Raw genomic sequence first — 19,793 nt, 5'->3', positions numbered from 1 at the left:
CCTCCCGCCGCGGCGCGGGCCCGCCCGCCGCGCCGCCATTGGCCGAGCGCTTAAAGGGGCAGGCAGGGCGCGCTTTTCCGCCCTCCGACGCGGCGGCGCGGGCCCTGCGGCCGGCGCGGGCGCGGCGGCGGCGGCGGCGGCGGCCCCCGGCGCGGGGGCATGCGCAGGGCGCGGCGGCGGCGGCAGGCGCGCGGCCCCCCCGCGCCGGCGGCGCCATGGAGACGGCGGACGGCGGCCGCCGCGGGACACAAAGGGCGGAGCGGCGGCGGCGGGCGGCGCGGCGGGCCCCTATGGCGGCGGCGGCGGCGGGGCCCGGCGGCGGCGGCGGCGGGGCGCCGCGGTACAGCCTGCTGGCGGAGATCGGCCGCGGCGCCTACGGCGTGGTGTACGAGGCGGTGTCGGGGCGCAGCGGCGCGCGGCTGGCGGTGAAGCGGATCCGCTGCGACGCGCCCGAGAACGTGGAGCTGGCGCTGGCCGAGTTCTGGGCGCTGACGAGCCTGCGGCGGCAGCACCCCAACGTGGTGCGCTTCGAGGAGTGCGTGCTGCAGCGGCACGGCCTGGGCCAGCGCATGAGCCACGGCAACAAGCGCAGCCAGCTCTACCTGCGCCTCGTGGAGACCTCGCTCAAAGGTACCCGGCACACCCCCACCCCCAGGCGTTCCCCCTCCGAGGGGTTCCCCCCCCCCGGAACACCCCCCCCCATGGGTTTCCCCCGGGATACCCCTTCTCTGAGGGATCCCCCCCTTGGAGACCCCCCCGGGACACCCATCCACCCGAGGGATCCCCCCTTGGAGGACCCCCCCCGGGACTCCCCCTCTCCGAGGGGTTCCCCCCCGGGACACCCCCCCACCCCAGGGGTTCCCCTCCTGGAGACACCCCCCCCGAGGGGTTCCCCCCTGGGACACCCCCCCACCCAAGGGGTTCCCTTCTTGGGGTTTCCCCCGGGAACACCCCCCCCATGGGTTTCCCCCAGGATCCCCCCCTCCGAGGGGTTCCCCCCTTGGGGACCCTGCCCTGGGACACCCCCATGAGGGGTGCCCTCCCGGGGACCCTACCCGGGACCCCTCCCGGGGACCCTGCCCTGGGACACCCCCATGAGGGGTGCCCTCCCGGGGACCCTACCCGGGACCCCTCCCAGGGACCCTCCCCGGGACATACCCTGAGAGGGTCCCTATCAAGGACCCCACAGAATTAGGGGCAGCCCCCCCTCCGCGTCCCCTCCCTGCAAGGGTCCCTGCTAAGGACCCCCCCCGCCCTGGGTCACCCCCCCCCCCCAGGCACACTACCCTTCCCCACACCCCGGCCAGGTTGCCATCGCCCCAGCCCAGCTCCCCTTTTCCCTCTCCCTGGCACTACCATCACCCCAGGGATCCCCCTATGGCCCCCTGGACATGCCCCCCCCGGCACCCTGGTGCTGTCACCCCAGGGCCACCCCCCACCCCGGCACTCTGGCGCTGCCGTCATCCTGGGGTGCTCCCCTTCTGTTGGGGCACCCTGGGTTGCCCTCCCTTGGGCGCCTCGGCCTCCTCCTGGGCGCTCCGGCATCACTTTCCACGGATGCCCATCCCAGGGCCCTCTGCCGTCACCCCTGGAGCACCCCGGCACCCCCCTGGGGGACGCCACCATCATCCTCCCCTGGGCTATCCACCCTAGGGCACCCCATCACCCCCCCCCCAAGCACCCTGGCACTGTCGTCTCCCTCGCATCCCTTGGGGACCATCCCCTGCCCCAGGTAACCTCTAGGATACCCGTGCAGGACGCCCTGGTGTTGTCCCCTCCTTCTCCCAGGGCACCCCCATCACCACGTAATTCGTGGGACCCCCTTCCTGGCGTTGCCCACCCCTAGGCACTGCCGTCCCGGCCTCCCCCCTCCTCCCAGCATCGCCCCTCGCTTGACCTTCTCCTCCTTGGTGTTGTCCGCTCTCGGGGGACCCCCTGCTGCACCCCTGCTCCCCCCGTCATCACCCCCACCATTCCTTAGCACCCCTCCTCCAGTAAGTGCCCCGGGGTCCCTCTGCTGCGCCCCTGGTGCCCCCAGTGTCACCTCCACCATCGCCCCTGCCCACCCGGGGGTCCCTCTGCACCCCAGCGTGACCTGCCCCAGGCTTCCCCAGCGCTGCTCCCGCTGCCCACCTGCGTCCTGTCCCTCCGCTCCGCTCTTCCCCTGCCCCCAGCACCCGCTTCGCTGTCACCTGCTCTGGGCACCTCCATGGGACCCCAGTGTTGCCCTCCCTGTGCCTCCCCCCTTCAGGACCCCCCCAGCCCTGGCATCTCTCCCCATGCACACCCTGCTCAGCGTCACCTTCCCCCGCGTCCTGTCCCCATGCTGTGCCCTTGGGCTTTGCCTGCGTCCCTGCTCCCAGGGACACCCCTCCCTGCGCCCCCCACCCCGGGTCCTGCCTCGGTGCCCCTTTGCTGTACCTCTCTCCAGCACCTCCGCAGCCCTGTGCCCTGCTTTTAGGGTCCCTGCCCCTCTGCAGTATCTCAGCCCTGTGCCCCGTACCCAGGTGACCCCATTACTGTCCTCAGGTGATGCTCTGGGGACCATCCCTGCTCTGTGCGCTGCCCTCGGGCTCTTCCCCTGCCCTCCTATCAAGGGCTCCTGGTCCAGTACCTTCTCCTCTTCCTCCTCCTCCCCCCTCACACCTCCCTTCCTGGGGCTCTGTCCTCAGGGATCCCCTTTTGTTACCCTGACCTCTGCTGTACAGCCTACGCACACCCCTTGGGGACCTTTCCTGGTCTCTCTCTGTCCCTACACGCAATCCCCTCTCCTCTGAGAGCCCTGAGGCTGCAGGTCCCCCTCCAGCTGGTTATGGTGTCCTGTGTGCTCTCCTGAGCTCTTACAGCTTGGGGGCTGTTCCTTGCGCTCGCCTGTCCCCACTTCCCCCAGTACAATACCAGCTGGCTCTATGGGGACGGTCCTGGAAGTACCAGTGCCTGCACCTGGGGCAGTGAGGTTCCCTGTAACCCTCATCTCCCCTTGGGGTCCCTCAGCAGCATCCTAGGGCTCTCTGGGGTCACCTTCTCCTGCCGCAGTCAATGACATCTCTAAAGCAGGCCATCCCCCTGCTCCCCTGGCTGCTCGTCAGACCCAGCTCTGCCAATGTGTGGTGGAGACCTGGAAAAATACCGGAGCTCTGTATCCTTGATGCCCCTGCACACCCCCCAGCCTGCCTCAGCCAGGGCCAGCTCATGCTCTGTCCTAGAAACTTCTGCTGGAGACTCCAGGGCTCTGTATGCTCCTTGGGGAGCTCAGTATCAGCTGTGCCCCCACCCAGCTGAGCCTGCGCCACAGACACCCCACACCCAGTGTAGGCAGCCTCCAAACCCTGTGCCATGCAAAGAATTCATGGAGAGCTGCAGAATCCATCCTCAGAGCCGGCCTTCAGCTCTCAAAACTTCCCCACCACCCGGCTTGCCCCCCACGCTCCTGGGGGATGTCTGGACCTGCCTGGCATTCCCCAGCGCAGCCCTCATCTCCCTTCGCACTCCACGCACAACCATCCAAGCGAGCGGTGACTTGAGCTGGTGGAGGTGTCCCCAAAAAGGGCAGTGTCTGATCTGCTGTACGCCTGGGAGAGTCCCTTATGTACCTTCGTAGGACTGACGGTGACTCCCCGGGGAACAGAGGTGACTCTTCCCTTTGCAGGGACGTGTGTCCAGCTACAGCTAGTAAAGCTCTTCCTGGCAGGTACAGCCGTTTCCTGCAACCCTCTGCCATGTCGTGCACCCCGAGACAAGGCAGCAAAGCTCTCGGGTAGCTATAGGTGCCCCATCCCTTAGACAGGGGAAGGTCCCCTGTGCTCCTCACGCAGGGTCACTTCCCTGCCGTGGGGAGAGCTTCGCCTCCCCTGTCCCGCTGCAGCCCTCCGAAGAGGGAAGCGGAGCCAGGCTCTCCGGAGGCCAGACAGCCCCAGGAGCCACGGCCTCTGCTCGAGGAGACGTTGCTGAAAGGTGTTTCCAGCCTGACCCCTCCAGGGCCCCTACAGGGGCTGTGCTGAGAGGGGCCCTGAAGCATCCCTGGGGGAGGCCCGGAGATGGAGATGGCCCTTGCTGCCCTTGGCAGGCTCTTGTTGGAGGCCCTGCTTGTCCCCCGCTCACCTGGATCTCTGCTCCCAGGAGAGCTTCCCTACTGTGCCCTGGGGTATGGTAAGGACCAACTTTGAGAGAGGCTTCTTCTTGCCACTGCACCTGCAATGGCTGAGGCTATGCCTGGTAGTTGAGGTCTTCAGTGCAGGACACCGTTTTGCTCCCCAAACAGGAGCATGTTCTCTGCTCCATCAGTTTTCCTCCTGACTACCATCCAGCCTGTGTTATCTGCCGGCCACAGGCTCTGGCAGAGGCTGTGCTTACTGCCTTTCCCAGCTTTGGGTCTGATGCAGTATTGATAAATATTTTTTTAAAACTCATGCTGCAGCTAGGGGAACCTCCAGAGCTGGCTTGCTCTCCTTCCCTGCCCGCAGCACTCGGTGCTCTGCTCGCGGCGGCTGCTGCGCTCTGCGTCGCTGCCGCCGAGGTACCCGGCACGCAGCCCTGCTGCCGTGCCTTTCTGCACGACCGCAGCTGGGCTATTTACAGGCGTGCACAGATGCCGTGCCAACATGCCAAGGTTCAGGACATGGGGGGGATTAATCAGAGACGCGTCCTCAATCAGGAGCCCAACTGTTGGGATATAAGGCTATGCGGGGGTTCAGCTACGTAGCAGAGCCTGCGTGTTCATAGTTTTAAATTTATTATTGCACATCTCATTAAGGGCAGAGTGCAAGGAGGAAGCTGAAAGCCCAGCACTGAGCCTGGAGTGAGGGGCAGTCGGGAGAGGCACGTAGTTGAGCAACGTGCTCGGTCCCCCTGGTACCGGCACACATTCAGGGCTCACGCTGAGCCACGTGCCTCGTGCTGTTCCTAGCCCGTAGTATTGCTGTGCAGAGCTGGCTTATTAGAGATAAAATGAACGTGGATAGGGCGTTGCTCCCCAGCGCGTCACCCAGCAAGTCACCGGCTTGCAGCCGGCGCTCAGCTGCGCTCCCAGGCTGCCCGAGCGTCGCCTGCCCCCCGGACCAGGTGCCCAGCCTTGGTGACGCCGGGTCCCTTCTCGCCCCAGCACAGCCGCTTTGCACAGAGGGAGGTAAAGGTTACATGCAGCAGTGGGGAGTGGGATGTTGGTTCTGTTGTCATTAAATTTTTCCCAGTGATTGCAAGCAAATTAGCAAGTTGCTAATGAGATCCCAGGATAGGTTGTAGGAGGGCTGCGGCAGGGATGGAGAGGTTAACACAGGTGTCCTGCGCTTGGGCAGGAGAGGCAAAGGGTTGCCCGCTCTGGGGAGGAGGACTGTGTAAGGGCAGGTCTGGCCTGTTGTCTGCATCTCTTCAGTTCTTGGCTGCTTGACATCAGTTTGCTAAAATCCCATCTTTCACAAGCTGCTTGCCAGCTCTTTATGTTTAAAACTGTTTGTTTTGAAGGCAGGAAGATGATTTAACAACTAAAACACTTTCAGATTATAGAAAGAAAATGAGGAAATATTGCTCTTGGCTTAAACCTCTCCTAGCAGCACCGCACCCAACGTGAAGTGCACGGTACTTGCAGCTACTGGGGGTCAGCGGCGTCCTCCCTGCGCTTGCAGAGGTTCAGTGGCTAAGTTTTAAACTGGCACCTACGTTGTGCTAAAAACAAACCTCAGCTTCTCAGAGCCAGCAGGCTCCCGCCGCTGGGGAGCCAGCGTTTGAGCCGCTTCCCTCCAGGCAGGGTCCGTCGGCAGCACTGCCGTGGAAATGCTCTCCCCTTGCCCGGCAGCTCGCCGCGCTGGGGGCAGGACAACACTGAAGCCTCTGTGCCCTGCTGAGGTGTTGCTGGGTCTCGGCAAATCCGAGCCGGTGGCAGCGTGAGCTGGACCGGCTGGGGCTCTTCTGGCTCTGCAGGAGTCTGTTGCCCAGACAAGTGGCCGCCTCGCTTCGGTTTTCCATTCTGTCATGGCTTTTCTCGCTTTCTCACCAAAGGGTGGCTCACACCGGAGAAGCTGCTTTTCCTGGCTGGTGTTCCGGTTTCCGGAGCCAGCCCTCAGCCACGCGGGCTCAGGTGCTGGGTCCCCTCTCCCCACCCTTCTGGGGTCTCATCTGGTCCCTTAAAGCACCCCCGTGCCCTGTGTCTCCAGTCTGTTTGTGGTTCCTCCCATCCCCCAGACCTAACCTTCATCTTTTGCTGAGGGCAGGGAGGTGCAGCCAAATCTTTCTGTTGTACAGGCTTTAATTTCCATAGCAGTAGCCATGGTTACAGACTGTTTATGCAAATAACCGATATTCCCACCCACACCGATTGCTGACCATTATAGGCACTGATGCTGAGGAGCCCAGGGCTTGGTGTCCCTGGTAGTTATTTAACTGATCTCAGAAGGCTCAGATTTGTCTGCGTGATTTGCAGACTATGGCTGAGGCGAGTGGCGTCCTCCAGCTTTTCCCTTTTGGTGTTTGAGCAAAAACTAATTCCTAGAGCAAGAGAGTTCCCTGGATGCGCTTGTCGAGTCTGCCTGTCACCTGGATGCTCCGAGTGGGTGACCTGGGGTGTCACGGGGGAAGGAGGCAGGGTTTGCATCCCAGAGTCCCAGGGCTGCTCCTACCTTCCCTTTGCTGGGCAGGGCCGGCCGGCCGCAGACACGGCTGCCCTGGCTGATATGTTGCTGTTAGGCTTCTTTGTGTGTCTGGTTTACGTGAGGGGGGCAGGAGGTTTGTGGAGTTGGATGTGAGGCGAAATCCATATACAGTAAATCGGACCCGAGATGCTCCGAGCTGAGGGACAGAGTAGCTGGAGAGCTAAATGAGATAGCTGGTAAAGGAAGAAGCTGTTTGGGGCGTAATATTCTGCTCATACTAGGCAGCAACACTAACGAGCGAGACTGCAGTTACATTCATAAGCATGGCTGAAATCGCACTTACACACTGTTTGCTACTTGGGCCTCCAGTTTTCTCTGTTTAAAGACTTGTTGATGCTTAGCTAAGGCTGTATAAAGTGGCAGAGCTGCCCTGGCACAAATGCAACACTTAGACTGCACCAATCTGTTTCAGCTTGAGAACAGCCCGTGTGCTGTAAGGCTCTGACACTGGTGTAAGTGCTTTCAGTAAAGCTTTATTGGCACAATGTTAGCGGTGTGATTTACTTTCCCCTCCCTGGCAGTTATACTAGCAAAGCTTAAGGTATAAACCAGCCTTTGGCGACTGCGGCTTCTGCAGCACAGCTCAGTCGGGTGGGAGAGGGGGGATCTGTGCTAATTGTGCTCTTCATCTTAGGCTGCCTTGGCTTTCAGAGCCCAGTGAGAATCACCTGATGGTAGCTCAGGAAAATACCCTCAAGTTCCCTTCAAGCACCTGAGATCATCTGTGCTTGCTCAGTGCCACTCACACCTGCATTTGGGTGTGAACAGTTCCCTGAGCTTGTTCCCAGGCAATAAACTCTCATAAACATGGCACTGATGCATCTGATTTGACAGAATACAAAAGCATTTGAAGCCACAGCAATGAAAGCATCAGCCAGGCAGTGCGTATCATCTGCAGAGCACATGAATCATGTTTAATAGCAGTGATTATTGATACCCTGTGGTGCGTTAGGCCCTAGTTAAATTCCTAAGGCACTTAATATCCATAAAGCAGGCCTGTTCCTTGTCATTGCTGAGTTATAGTGTGGACGCTTTTTACCGTGTTTGAAAAACCCACTCTTGCTTTTGTCCCTTGATAAGGTGAGAGGATCCTGGGCTACGCGGAGGAGCCTTGCTATCTCTGGTTTGTCATGGAGTTCTGCGAAGGGGGAGATCTCAACCAGTACGTGCTCTCGCGAAGACCAGACCCGGCGACGAACAAGAGCTTCATGCTACAGCTGACCAGCGCCATTGCCTTCCTGCACAAGAACCATATCGTTCATCGGGACTTGAAACCAGACAACATCTTGATAACTGAGAAATCTGGCACCCCAGTTCTCAAGGTGGCTGACTTTGGACTCAGCAAGGTCTGCGCTGGCCTGACTGCTCGGGGCAAGGAGGGTGGGAACAATAACAAAAATGTGAATGTGAACAAGTACTGGCTGTCTTCGGCTTGTGGCTCTGATTTCTACATGGCCCCTGAGGTCTGGGAGGGACACTACACGGCCAAGGCTGACATCTTTGCCCTTGGCATCATCATCTGGGCCATGATTGAGAGGATAACTTTCATCGACGCAGAGACCAAGAAGGAGCTGCTGGGGACCTACATCAAGCAGGGGACAGAGATTGTGCCCGTTGGGGAAGCGCTGCTAGAAAACCCAAAGATGGAGCTGCACATCCCTCAGAAACGCAGGACTTCCATGTCTGAGGGGATCAAGCAACTCTTGAAAGACATGTTGGCTGCTAACCCACAGGATCGACCTGATGCCTTTGAGCTTGAAACCAGAATGGACCAGGTTACATGTGCTGCTTAAATTCAGGGCAGGGCACTGCTGTGCTTTGCAGCTGGGTAAGTGATCTGCAGTTTTTGTATAATACTGTCTCCTTTACCAGCCCGCTTATGCATTCTGTAACGATACAATGGAGTCTTTTATGTTCCCAGAGCGATTTCTATAGTGACTCATCAGCACTGTTTCTGAGATTTTATCCACCTATTCTACTGCAAAAATAAAATAGAGACGGAAAACAGAGTTAGCAGCTGCACTTCCCACTGCTGCCCGAAGCCTGAGTGCAGGCGAGAGGGCTGAAGAGCAGCCCTGCTCTGCAGCAGTCCTGGCCGCTAGCTATCAAAGAGGCTGGTGTACAGCGGAGAAACCCAGGAGCACCCTCTGACATCGGCCCTGGGTATCTGTCGCTCCCAGAGGCAGGGAGGGAGCTGCCAGTTCCATCTCCTCTGCTTCCTCGCCTAATTTCGGCAGTCAGCGCTGAGAGCGCCTTGTTGTCTTGCACAGTCCTTCCTCCCCGCGTGTGCTCGGATGCTACGGCTCGGGGCTAGGCTGGCTGGGGCTGCGCTGAGCGGTGGCAGGTGGGCTCTGAGCACAGATGAGGCTGTTTCCCTTGCCCTCACCTAGAAGGCACCTGCTGTGTCTCGCTTTGTTTCCATGCTAAATGTGGGACTTCCTTCTGGTGTGAGCTGCAGTTGCATAAGCCCCGGTAGGATGCTTTGGTCTTCAGCATCTGAGCTCAGAGACACGAGTCTGCTCAGGAAGGAAGCTTACAAAACAGTTGCGCTTGGATTGCTCTCGGCTCAGTTCAGGCAGAGTTTGCCCCCCAGACTCGGTTCCTAAATAGTCCAAAGCTCAGACTTTCTCTGCTGAATCCCAGTCCTGCAGCCTCGGGGCTCACGTATGGTCTGGAAGGACTGCCCAAAGGAGGTGGGGGTAGCTGGCAGTGCGAGTAACCAGTGACACCATGGGAATGAGAGGTGTTGCCTTCATGGCAAAGCTGTCTATAAACAAGAGCTGTTACTAGGGATTCTCCCGGCCAAACACTTCAATGAAACTGAATAATTACAGATTACAAGAGGCCAGGCTGTGTTCGGAGAGCCCTGCTCTTTCACAAGCTGCGGCGGAGCTGCCTTTCATGTTGCTGATCATAGGAGATCTTTGAAACAGTCTGCCCATATCAGATGTTAAATTTGCAGCTCAGACTTCCCAGTCCTTTCCTGATACAGAAACCAAAGAGATCCTACTGGATCAAAGTAAATCACAGACGCAAGAAAGGGGAGAGAGCTGACAGGGCTGCTGGAGCCGGCAAACGGCCAGCCTGGGGCTTCGCAATCGATCGCCGTGTGCCCAGTCCGCTCCCGACGGGGAGCCTTCTGCAGCAACGTGCGGGGTGTGATGGGGAGCATAAAGGCCGTTTGGCAGGTTGTACTTAAAGCTCCTCACTGCTCAATTAGGGCAAGCATTCCTGGGCTTATGTAAAACAGATATGCTGTCCATGCCCTGTCCGGATGTACCTCTCTGGAATGTGCACGGATGAGCTTTGTGCTGTTCCCAGCACCTTTGGCAGCTGCCTGTCCTGCCTGAGCCGTGCTCCAAAAGCCAAAGCTTTTAGGACTTAACCTCAAGAGACTATAATTCCTGGGGGGTGTTGCCTAGCTCTCTGCATGTGGGCATTCACAGCAAGATGTGAATAGCAAGTATCTGGAATGTCCCCAGAAGTGAAGCCCAGAGAAACAGGAATACAGTCATGGAAAGGCCCATTGGGTGGGTCTAGTCCTGCCACTGCTGGTTTGTTCAAAAGGGTCCACAAACCATCTCCTTTGCACCGCAAGGCACAAAATATTTTAAGGCCCTTAAGACCTTCAGTGTGAGTAATTGATGTGACTGCTTCTGCCTGGGGCTGGGGCTTGGTGCTTGGTGCTGGTCTCGGTGCGGGTGGGGGCTGGGGCTCGGGGAGGTGGAGTGAATCTGCAGAGCTCTTCGCACGGGTGTGATAAAGCCCTAGGGGAAAAACAGGACACCCTGCCTTGCGCCCCAGGGCAAAGCGGCGGGGAAGGAGGCTCTTCCCTTGCGGGGCCGGGAGCTGGGTTTTTAACGCGGCTTAGCGCTGTGCGGCTGAGGGTCAGGGTCTGCCTCCGCTCTTGCCGATCGTCTGCGATCGCTCGTGCTGCGCTAACACGATGCTGCCGAGTTATGCAACAAGCCAGTGCCCTCCGGGGAAAATTCATCCTGCCCATAACTGCGGAATAGTACATGCAGGGATAACAAACAGCGAGGGGACAGTCCTAGCCGGGGGCTGCTTGCTTCAAACCCGGCTGCCTTTTGAACCACCCCCCCCCCCCGCTCCATCCTTGGATGGAGCCAGCCGCGAGTCTGCACCAATCGCTTCCGCTAGCGACGCAGCTGCAGGGGCGATGGCTGCGCTTATATAACGCAACCCAGCCGGCGCGCTGGGACCGGGCTCTGCGCGGCCTGGATAGGAGCCGAGCACCGGCCATATGTTCATCGCAAACGCCGCGCGTTGTGCTGCGTCGTGGGGAAGCGTCGCTGCGTTTTGCTTGCAGGGCAGCGGGATGCGTTTGCTGCGCTTTCCTATAGGGGCTTTTATAAATCGCGTGCTTGTGCGTTTGAATCGGCCTGCCTCTTGCTGCTGCTGGGCTGGTATTAAATGTGGATCTTAAACTGGAGACATGCTTGAGAAGCTTAAAATGGGATTGAGGGCAGCTCCTGAACTCTCTTCTTGGGTAATTTAGGTTGACCATGAAAACTCAAGTAACCTCTCCAACATAGTTGCAGCACGTGTGCATAGCTTATACGGATGTCAGGCAGCGCGGTGAGTTCCCCTTTCCCCAGGACAATTTCAGATCCTAGGCAGACTTAGTTCATGGCAAACTGTAAAACTGCAACCCTCCCTGATCCTGGCAGTCAGATTTTCACTTATTCCTTGGTATGTCATTGACCTGTTCTGATTTTGCTTCATGTCCCAGCAGTCCTGCTGCAAGCACCTGCCAGTCAGCAGACTTCATACTCTGCTACCCCCCCCCCCCCCCCCAAAATGCAGACATTAAATATCAGTTCTCAGCCAGGAGAGTGTTTTTGGCTTGGCTTCTGCTGAACTTCATGATGATTAGGGTGGAGACAAGCCTGATTATTGCCACACTCTTGTCATCCCAGGGCTTTGGGTTCTGCGCAGGCGGGCAGCAAGCTGTGCATTCCCTGGGGGAAACGAGGGTCTCCTCTTTCTTATTTGAACAGTGGGCTCCCACATCTTCTGGAGCACAGGGTTATCCAAGGCCTGATTACCACAAACATGCCTTTTAGGCATAGGGGACAAAAGCCATTCTAGTACAATTAGCAAGTGGTTGGACTGTGGCGGGTACCTGCTGTTAATCTCTTGATTGCTGTGTGATAGCCCAGTACTGTGACTGCCCTTTACGCTAAGGGCTATTTCACCCCTACCTATTGATGCAGGAAAACTTCCCAGAAGTCCAAAAGTAGCTGTGAAAAAAGGTAGGTGCTTCGCTGGCTCTAGTGCTGTCTTGTGCCAGTAGCATTGCTGTGTCCTCAGGCCATGGTAGCAAATCTCCAGCCTGTGCCTCGCTCGCAGAGGAACTGAGGGCTGCCTTTCCTATCAGTGTCTTCCTGATCTCTGCATCAGTGGAGGATTTTGCACCCAGTCACAGTCCCCTCCGTCCTGGGGTTGGTTTCACAGTGCTGGGGCTGCTCATATCTCCCCCCCTCTCCTCACTACGTGAACATCTGGCTTCCTTCTCTTTCTGGTAGTGGTACTTTGAGTTCCCCAAGGGAGGCATGTTCCCTCCCCGTGCATACAGCATCGTCAGTGGGAGAGTCTCTAACGTTGTGGATTTGTACAGGATGGATTGTCCACTTCTTAAGCAAGTCATCGCTAAGGAGCAAGGTATAGCGAGAGCAAACGGCTGGCTCCAGGGATCTTCGCCACAAAGACAAGCAGATCGCAAAAGGAGCAAGTGGCAGCACCTTCCACCATCTCGTTGCAGGCTTTACTCACAGCCAGCATAAGGTGAAGTCACAGGAAAGTTAGCGATTTCATTGCCATCGTTCCTATCGGATTCTTTGTTAGCACACAGTACAGATGCCACTGCCTTGTTCTGAAGTGTGAGCAAGGTCTGAATGATTTAATATTTATGAAAATTTGTAGTTGTAATTCCTATAGGACATCAAACAGCAAGGGTTTTGCTCAGTGCAGGGGGCAGCGTGTTCTGGTAGATCATATTCCATGATGTTTTTTTCACTGTCGATAAAACAGCTGGTCTGGTTTAGGAGTGGACACTCGAACAGCAGGAATCGGTGCAGTCAGTGTCGGTTCAGACGTGCATTATCTCAGGTACCGCCTTCAGTAGGGAAATGGCTGACAGCCTGAGCTGCCTCTTGTTTGCTCCAGTACTCCCCTTCCTCCTGCCATGGGTTTTGATCATTTTAGTTGCAGCTGAAAGTAACTGTTTACATTTGCTTTGTTCTCCTGTTTGTGTTTTCAAAAAGCAACCAAGCTGATGCTGGAAAAGCTCATCTGCTCACCCTGCGTGATGGCATTTCTCCCCGATTAGCACATCTGCAGGAATGCTCCAGTGCTCTGCCTAATTTATTACCTGCTGAGCACAGATAATAAATTGCTGCTGTACAGCTTTTTAGATCTGGAGGGCAGGAATCAGATGCATATAAGAAATGTCTCTGCAAGCTGTCAGGGAGCAAGGCTCTAGATCTGGTGTGGTAGCACCGCTCTCAATTCCTTTGTAGTAAAGGTGCCCTGACGCTGCTAGACAGGAACATGTGAGCAAGCTGAGGAAAAGCGTAGTAGTTTCACTTCTGAATCAGTGTTGATTTTTGACTTCAGACTGTTTTCAGTGTGGTTTGTGAATCTTGGCATGGACAAAACAAGCCCTGGAATAGTATAAAAGCAAGATCACTTCCTCTTCTTGGCAGCAACAGCGGGTGCAGCCAGCAGCATCCCCAGGGCCTCTGCGCTGAGCGGTGACATGTTCCTGGGCATTGCAGATCCTACCTGGAGAGCAGTGGAGCCCTCCGGATGACCTGGATCCCATCACCTCTGGCCAGATGTGCTGTTCTTGTCTGCTTGCTCTTGAGTCACCCCCACTCTTCGTACCCTGGGGGAAGGCACTGCAGTTGGATTTTAGGGAGCTCCCAAAGGACTGTTTCACATGTATGCGTACATAAAGAGCATGACGAAGAACCTGGGAAATAAAGGAGCCTCAACCCTGTCCCTGCACCCTGCATTCCTGCGCAGGGCAGGTGATGTGATTAACGGGAGAAGGTGCTGGGTTATCGGCCTCCCCTATGTCAGGGCCATCTGCTACTACAAGTACTGCGTTGCCACCTCCGGCTAGCTCCCCTCTGACCTGGGCATTGGTGTCATCTGTATTAGGTGCTGGATGAGGACTTCATAGGCTGTTGGTTCATATCCTGCTCATGCCAAATGAACATTCGGGCTGATTAAAACTATAAGTGGCATCAGTGGAAGGATTAAAAGCTCTTGAACAAGTCCCTGAAACAACATGCGTCAGTGTAGTGAGCTCTCCTGTCTCAGAAGTGAGAGCTTGAAATTGCTCAAACAAGGCATCTTTCCTGAAGATGCTCCTACTCCAGGGAGACATGAACAGAAACGCTGTCCTACTTGCTAATGAAGCTGCAGCACAGGAGAAATCTTCCAGAAAATTCGTTGTGCCAGTCCCCCCGACCTGATGTCCCGGTGCCTCTCGTGAGCCTCCCGTGTTAAGCAGGAAGGTGCTTTTCTGATCTGCAGCCTACAAAGGCAGCGTTCCCCACTCCAACTCCCCTATGAAGCAGTGCGCATGTGGTCCTGGTTTCTGCTCTGAGCAGCAGAGGCAGCCGCTTTCTTTAAGAAATGTATTCTTTCGGCATGTATTTCTTTAATGAGATTTCCTAGGGCTAAGGGATTTGAATAATTTGCTGGGCAGGAGCAGTTTTTCTTCAGGTCTTTCCTGCTGTTCAGACACTATCGCTTGGTTTATCTGAAGAGCCACTTGCTCGATCCGGGTGGGAGAGGGCCTGGCAGAGCCCCCAGAGCTGATCTGCCCCTGATGAAGGAGAAGCTATCCCTCCCTGCCCACCTCCATTTTTCCATGCAGCTCAGAGCTGAAGTTCGGGGAAAAATTAAATTGCTATTAACTGCTGTAAAATTACCACCAGTCCATAATATGAGGAGTTTTGAAGCAAAGCAAGGTCCTACCCTTGGGTTGAAGGTCTGCATGTTGCTCAGTGACTTCCAGGCCTGTGCCCAGCCAGGTCCAGCACTGTAGGAAGTCTTTGAGGTGCCACCAGGCAGAGCAAATGTCGGTGAGAAGGGGACCCCCGTGGGGAAGAGCCAGGCCCTCCATCGACAGACACATCTGGCCCTGACTGCAGCTCTGCTAATCCTTCCTGTGAAGGCTTTGACATCCTGAATGATGCATTTCCTATACAGAAATAACTTGGCTATCAGCGGTTGGAGGGGTGCACAGTTTATGCTTTGGTAGACCAGGCATAGTTAACACCACGAGTGTCCCCCTCATGCTGCGTTTGAGGTTTGTCTATACACAGTTAAATGCATATAACGATTCCCAAGAGAAGAGATGTTACATGTGCATGTGTTGTTCCTCTACTGGTTTGTTTGGAACCAGACTTAGTGTTTGATGTGGTATCGACAGGGAATTTGTCCGGTTACAAACAAACAAGGACAGAAACACTGGTGACTCATGTGCAGCGCAGTTAGGTGGAGTTAAGTATTTCTGTGATCCTGAGCTAAAAGGACAAGAAGGTGCAGGACCAAGGCTGTGGATGAGCCCTGTAGGGCAGCAGAAGCGCTAAGGCAGCAGTATGTTAGGGCTCAGGCCGGAGCAGGGACAGCAAGGCAGCTTTCTGCCCTGAAAACCCTGGTGCTAGGCATCCTTGTGGGCTGTTGAGTGCAGCGTGGCAGCGCTGAGAAGCAGCCCTGCTCTGCTTTAAGTTGTACCAAAATAGATTTTACCTGCCTCTTGCACAGCCACTCGAGGAGCCCAAGCTGCTGCTGACGCACAGGGCAACGGACTCGGTGTCCCTGTTTGTGCAGACAGTCGGAAGTGTTACCGGCGAGTGCTCTCCGGAGCACACCATGTGGACCCTCACGGATGAGTTCTGTCGCAATAAATGTTCATCCTAGCTTCAGCTGTGCTAACTCCGCAACCCCTGTAGGATGGAGCTGTGTTATGGAAATGTAGCACCGTGTTTAGCTGTGAGACAGCTGATCCCGGCTCACGCGCCGAGGTGGCTGGATGTGTATTTACCCTGGCTACATGCTCTTAGCACAAAACTATCTGAATCACTTTCTCAAAAGCAATGACTCTAAAGGGAGCCCGCACCCACCACAGACAGGCCTGGCCCAGTAGCAAGAGCGCTGCCAAGCAGGGAGGTGTGATAAAGCTCACCTCAGGCTTACTGGGACTAGCAGGAAAGCCTTGGGCAAGGACACCACCTCTGCAGCAGTGTCCTACAGTGCTTCCATCCAGGCGGATGAACGACTCCAGTGATGCTCCCTTTCACCTTCTACTCAGTGCAGTTGTTCACAGGCGTTATTTAAAAGTCATTGACTTCAACCATGTAATAAGAAAGCGTGCATTCATCTTGAGTTCTCCCAGTCTCTCAAATACTGCTTTAATTAAGGGTTGGAAATGAAAAATGGAGACACAGCAAATACAGTTTGCATGCGATTCAAATCTACCTGCCTGCAGTCTGGGGTGGGGCAGGGAGGTTTGGTGGGACACTGCCTTCTCCTTAGTCATGGCTTAGTGACTGGAACAAAATTACACGTATGCCTGATACCTGTTTCTTTTTTGGTTCTTTTTGCAGGTTTATTTACCAGGGACCCATAATCTCCATTACTTATGTGCAACTAGGGAAGATGAAGATAAGGGAAGAAGACGATATAGAAGATCCCTGGCCTGCAGGATCTTTGGCAATGTGAAATCTTTGGGTGTTGTTTTGTTTTGTTGGGAAGAGGTGTTTTGGGGTTGTGGGAGGGGGGCTGCATGGGCCTACAGAAGAGCACAAGCCAAGCAGCTATCATGCTCATGAAAATATCCTTGATTAAGATCCGGATAGCAGAGCTGCCACTGCCCAGCCATCCCTGTGTCCCCCTGTGCTGCAGTTTGACTCAGTAAACATTTCTAGAGAAGATCTGAGTCCATAAAGGGGTGGGAAGCAGGACCCCGGCAGCGTGATACACTGCCAGGCCCCATGTCTGAGTCCAGCTGGGCACAACTTTGGGGTTAAAGCTTTTGCTTTCCCCAGGGGAAAGGGGGATGAGGTGATTGCTGGGTTTGCACTGGGAGTGCAAGGCTTTAGTAAAAGTGTGTCTTGGAGACTGCACGTTGCAAGCAGTTAATGAATTCATAGCCAGGTAACTTCTGACTAGGCAAGTGCTGCTCAGGTTATAAGCAGTTGATGTTAGGATAGAGTAGTACAAACAAGCTGGAAAGCCATTCTGCAAGGCAGGTCTGCCTCTGGGATGGACAGACTTTATTCTTCCTGGTTTTCATTAGTGAAACTTGTTATGGACAGTCTTGCAATACAGAGGGCCGTGGGGAGCCAGTAGGTACGTTTTCAGACAGATGTTGTCTACATACAAGAAAAGCAGAACGCTATCCACTAATCTGAACTCACTTATGCCAAACTGCAGCTGTTAGGAACAGCACTAGGGAGAGGAGGATGTTTGGCCTAAACGGCTCACAGGCTGGATTCTAGCCTCCTGCAAAACACTTTTCCTTGCTAGACAGCACTCTCCAGGAAGCAAAAGGCAATGCTGCTTTAGGTTTGCTCCCTTGGTTACAGTTCAGCAGGACGCTCAGGTAAGGAGATTGGAACCTCAGGCTGAGCAGTTAATATGCCATTTCCTTGCCTATATTTAGAGCAACACTGATATTCTGGGGCTGACCCCATGTGATGTCTTTAGACTTAGCTCACTGTAAATGCAGTGTAAAGCACCACCTCTTCTCTATCCTGCAGATTCTGAACCAGCTGGAACATTTCCCACCAGGTTAAATCAGCTGGCACCAGTTTGGGGAATAGGCTGTTCTGATCGAGCATCACTCCCAAGCTCCCAAGTGTTCAGCGCTTAGCGGGAGCTGGCCAAGTTCACGGGCAGAAGAGGGTCCCCCTGACTCCCCTGTTCCTGGCAGTGGGAACTGCCTGTGGCCTGCGTTCAGGCTCTGGCTTTCCATTTATCATCACTGAAAGGTTCCTAAACTGACAGCGCCTCCTTCTATCTACTCTGGTAGACTTTACTGACCTCATGGGAATGAATTGAAATGCAGTTAATTTATGTGGGCTAAGGCAGAGCTAAAGCTGGGAAAGGGGGAGAGGAGGAGTTGTTTTTTCTCCTCTCTCTGTCTGTTCCAGGACGCAAGGCTAAGGCTGTCACTGCAGGAGGGCCCGGTCCTCCTTAGGAAGATGATGCCATGAGGCTCGAGGCCATGGGTCTTTTGTGATGGTTTGGCCAGCACAAATTGCACGCCTGTTCCCACTCAGCTCTTCTGCTTGTTCCTAGGGATGCCTCTGTGGGTTGTGGCCAGCCACAGCCAGACCGGGGCTGTATAAACTCCTTCCAGGACGGTTACTGGGGTTTAGGCAGTTCAGGGTTGGTTTGCAGGCTGTGCGCTCAGCCCTGGCCACAGAGCGCTCTCGGGGGCTTTGAAGTGCAGTTTGGCTGCTCTGATTTCTCTCCAGCTAGCAGTAGATCCCTATAGCAGCCTTGTGGAGGCTCCTCCGGGGAGTTGAGGGTGGATTTCTCACCCCGCTCTTGGGAGGGCTTGCAGAGCCCCCACGCTTGGCCCAGCATCCCGTGGGAGGGCTGCAGTGAAGCCAGGACTGAACCCTGTGTTTTACAAGTCCAGCATTAGTGCCCCAGTCACTGAAGCATCATTCCTCCACCTAACAGAGCCTTTGCTACTGACTGTTAAAACCTTACCCTGGCTTGAACCGGTGCAGTAAGAGGGCTTTACCCTCCCGAAGCTGCTCGTACAGGCTTTCTCTGCCGGAAGGACCCTTCCCCAGGCATTACGCCCTAGGAGAAGGGACCTTCCTAGCAGGAGAGCTGTTGTGTCCCAGGTGGAGGGGATGCCTTGCAGAACTGCCCGTGGAGCTCGCTTGCTCTGGCCTGTGACACCCAGAGCTAGCAGCCTGTCCTCGCGTTTGTTCCTGGGCACTGAGTCTCTCTCCGTGCCTGTACGTGGAGAAACCAAGCCTGAAATGCAGGACGTGCAGGTGGCAGGCGAATGGGCTGCTCACCGGGACCCCGGCCTCGAGCCGGCTGCGAGCACCCTCTTCCTCCCTGGGGCTGGCAGCGAGCCGCGGGAGGCACCGCCTGTTCGGAGCTGGCAGGCCAAGCCTGTGGCCAGCCCGCGAGGGTCGCCCTCTTGGCCCATCACGGTTTCAAGCCATCTTCGAACCACACGGCTCCACCTCAGCTTTTGCATTGCAGTTGTGTTTTCAAAGCAGCTTGATGTTAGTGAGCTAGACCGTAGTGCCTTACTTAGGATTTAGCAAACACTTCCAAGGAAGAGTCCTAGGGCTGCTAGCCTTTGGCCAATGTGGATGTTCCCCTGTTTAGTTTGTCCTTTTAAAATCATTTCTCCCTGATGACTTTGCTGCTGTTTGTGCTCGACTCCCCGGACTATTAAGGAAGCTGCCTAGTGTTTACAAGCTCCTAGCATCTCTCTTCCAGTTACTTTGACCCAGACCAGCGCTCCCTCTAGAACAAGGCAGCAATGGGGAACGGCTCAAACCTGCATGTGTTGAGATGCAAGAGGTGTTTAGGCATCTCTTCCGGGCTGGGTCTATCAAGCATCTCCTGCCCAGATCCTGCAGGTTGAACTTCTCCCCCCTGCAGTAGAAGTTTTTGGCATTTGGATGTGCAGCTGGGAAAATTCAAGCTAAAGGAAAGCAGCCACAAGCCTGCAGCCCGCTGCCCAGCCCTGTGCCAGGCAGCCTGCGGCACCGAAGCTGAACGTCCAGATGCCGGAGGGGCGCTGGTGAGAGCGGCGAGAGCCAAACGCCCTCGCTGGGAAACCCCGCCGCCCTCGAGGCTGGCGTGGAGCCCGAGCGTGTGCTGCAGCCGGCGCCCCGGCCTGCCACGCTCTAGGAGTGATTGTACGAAACTGTTTACTTCTGACTATGCTGTTTACAAGAGGGATGTGGGGTGGGAGGGGGGGGGACAAGCCAAGCCTCAGGAGGACTGGGAAACGTGTTATCTGCACCAGCCTGCAGCGAGTGCGACACCTCCGGCAGCTCGCGGGCGTCGCGGGGATCTCCCGGCCAGCTTTGGTCCGCACGGAGGAGAGAACGGAGATGGCTG

General features: G+C 56.1%; 1 protein-coding gene across 3 annotated transcripts; it reads left to right on the top strand.

Moving 5' to 3' along the window:
- The first annotated feature begins 200 nt into the window (after positions 1-200).
- Positions 201-19,625, top strand: STK35 (serine/threonine kinase 35). Of its 3 annotated transcripts, XR_010885977.1 has the most exons (4): positions 216-630; positions 7,725-8,472; positions 12,286-12,452; positions 16,292-19,625. XR_010885977.1 is itself a non-coding variant. In XM_067307552.1 (3 exons), exons 1-2 carry the CDS (start codon positions 216-218, stop codon positions 8,435-8,437), a joined length of 1,128 nt encoding a protein of 375 aa, XP_067163653.1. In that variant the 3' UTR covers positions 8,438-8,472; positions 16,292-19,625. The 3 variants fall into 3 exon arrangements, 2 of the variants coding, with proteins under 2 accessions (XP_067163654.1, XP_067163653.1); XM_067307552.1 differs by lacking the exon at positions 12,286-12,452; XM_067307553.1 differs by lacking the exons at positions 12,286-12,452; positions 16,292-19,625 and having other exon boundaries at positions 201-630; positions 7,725-8,639.
- Positions 19,626-19,793: the final 168 nt, after the last annotated feature.

Source organism: Apteryx mantelli, chromosome 18, assembly GCF_036417845.1.
Source record: "Apteryx mantelli isolate bAptMan1 chromosome 18, bAptMan1.hap1, whole genome shotgun sequence".
Lineage (NCBI taxonomy): Eukaryota > Metazoa > Chordata > Aves > Apterygiformes > Apterygidae > Apteryx > Apteryx mantelli.
This window is presented reverse-complemented; position numbering and strand designations above follow the sequence as displayed.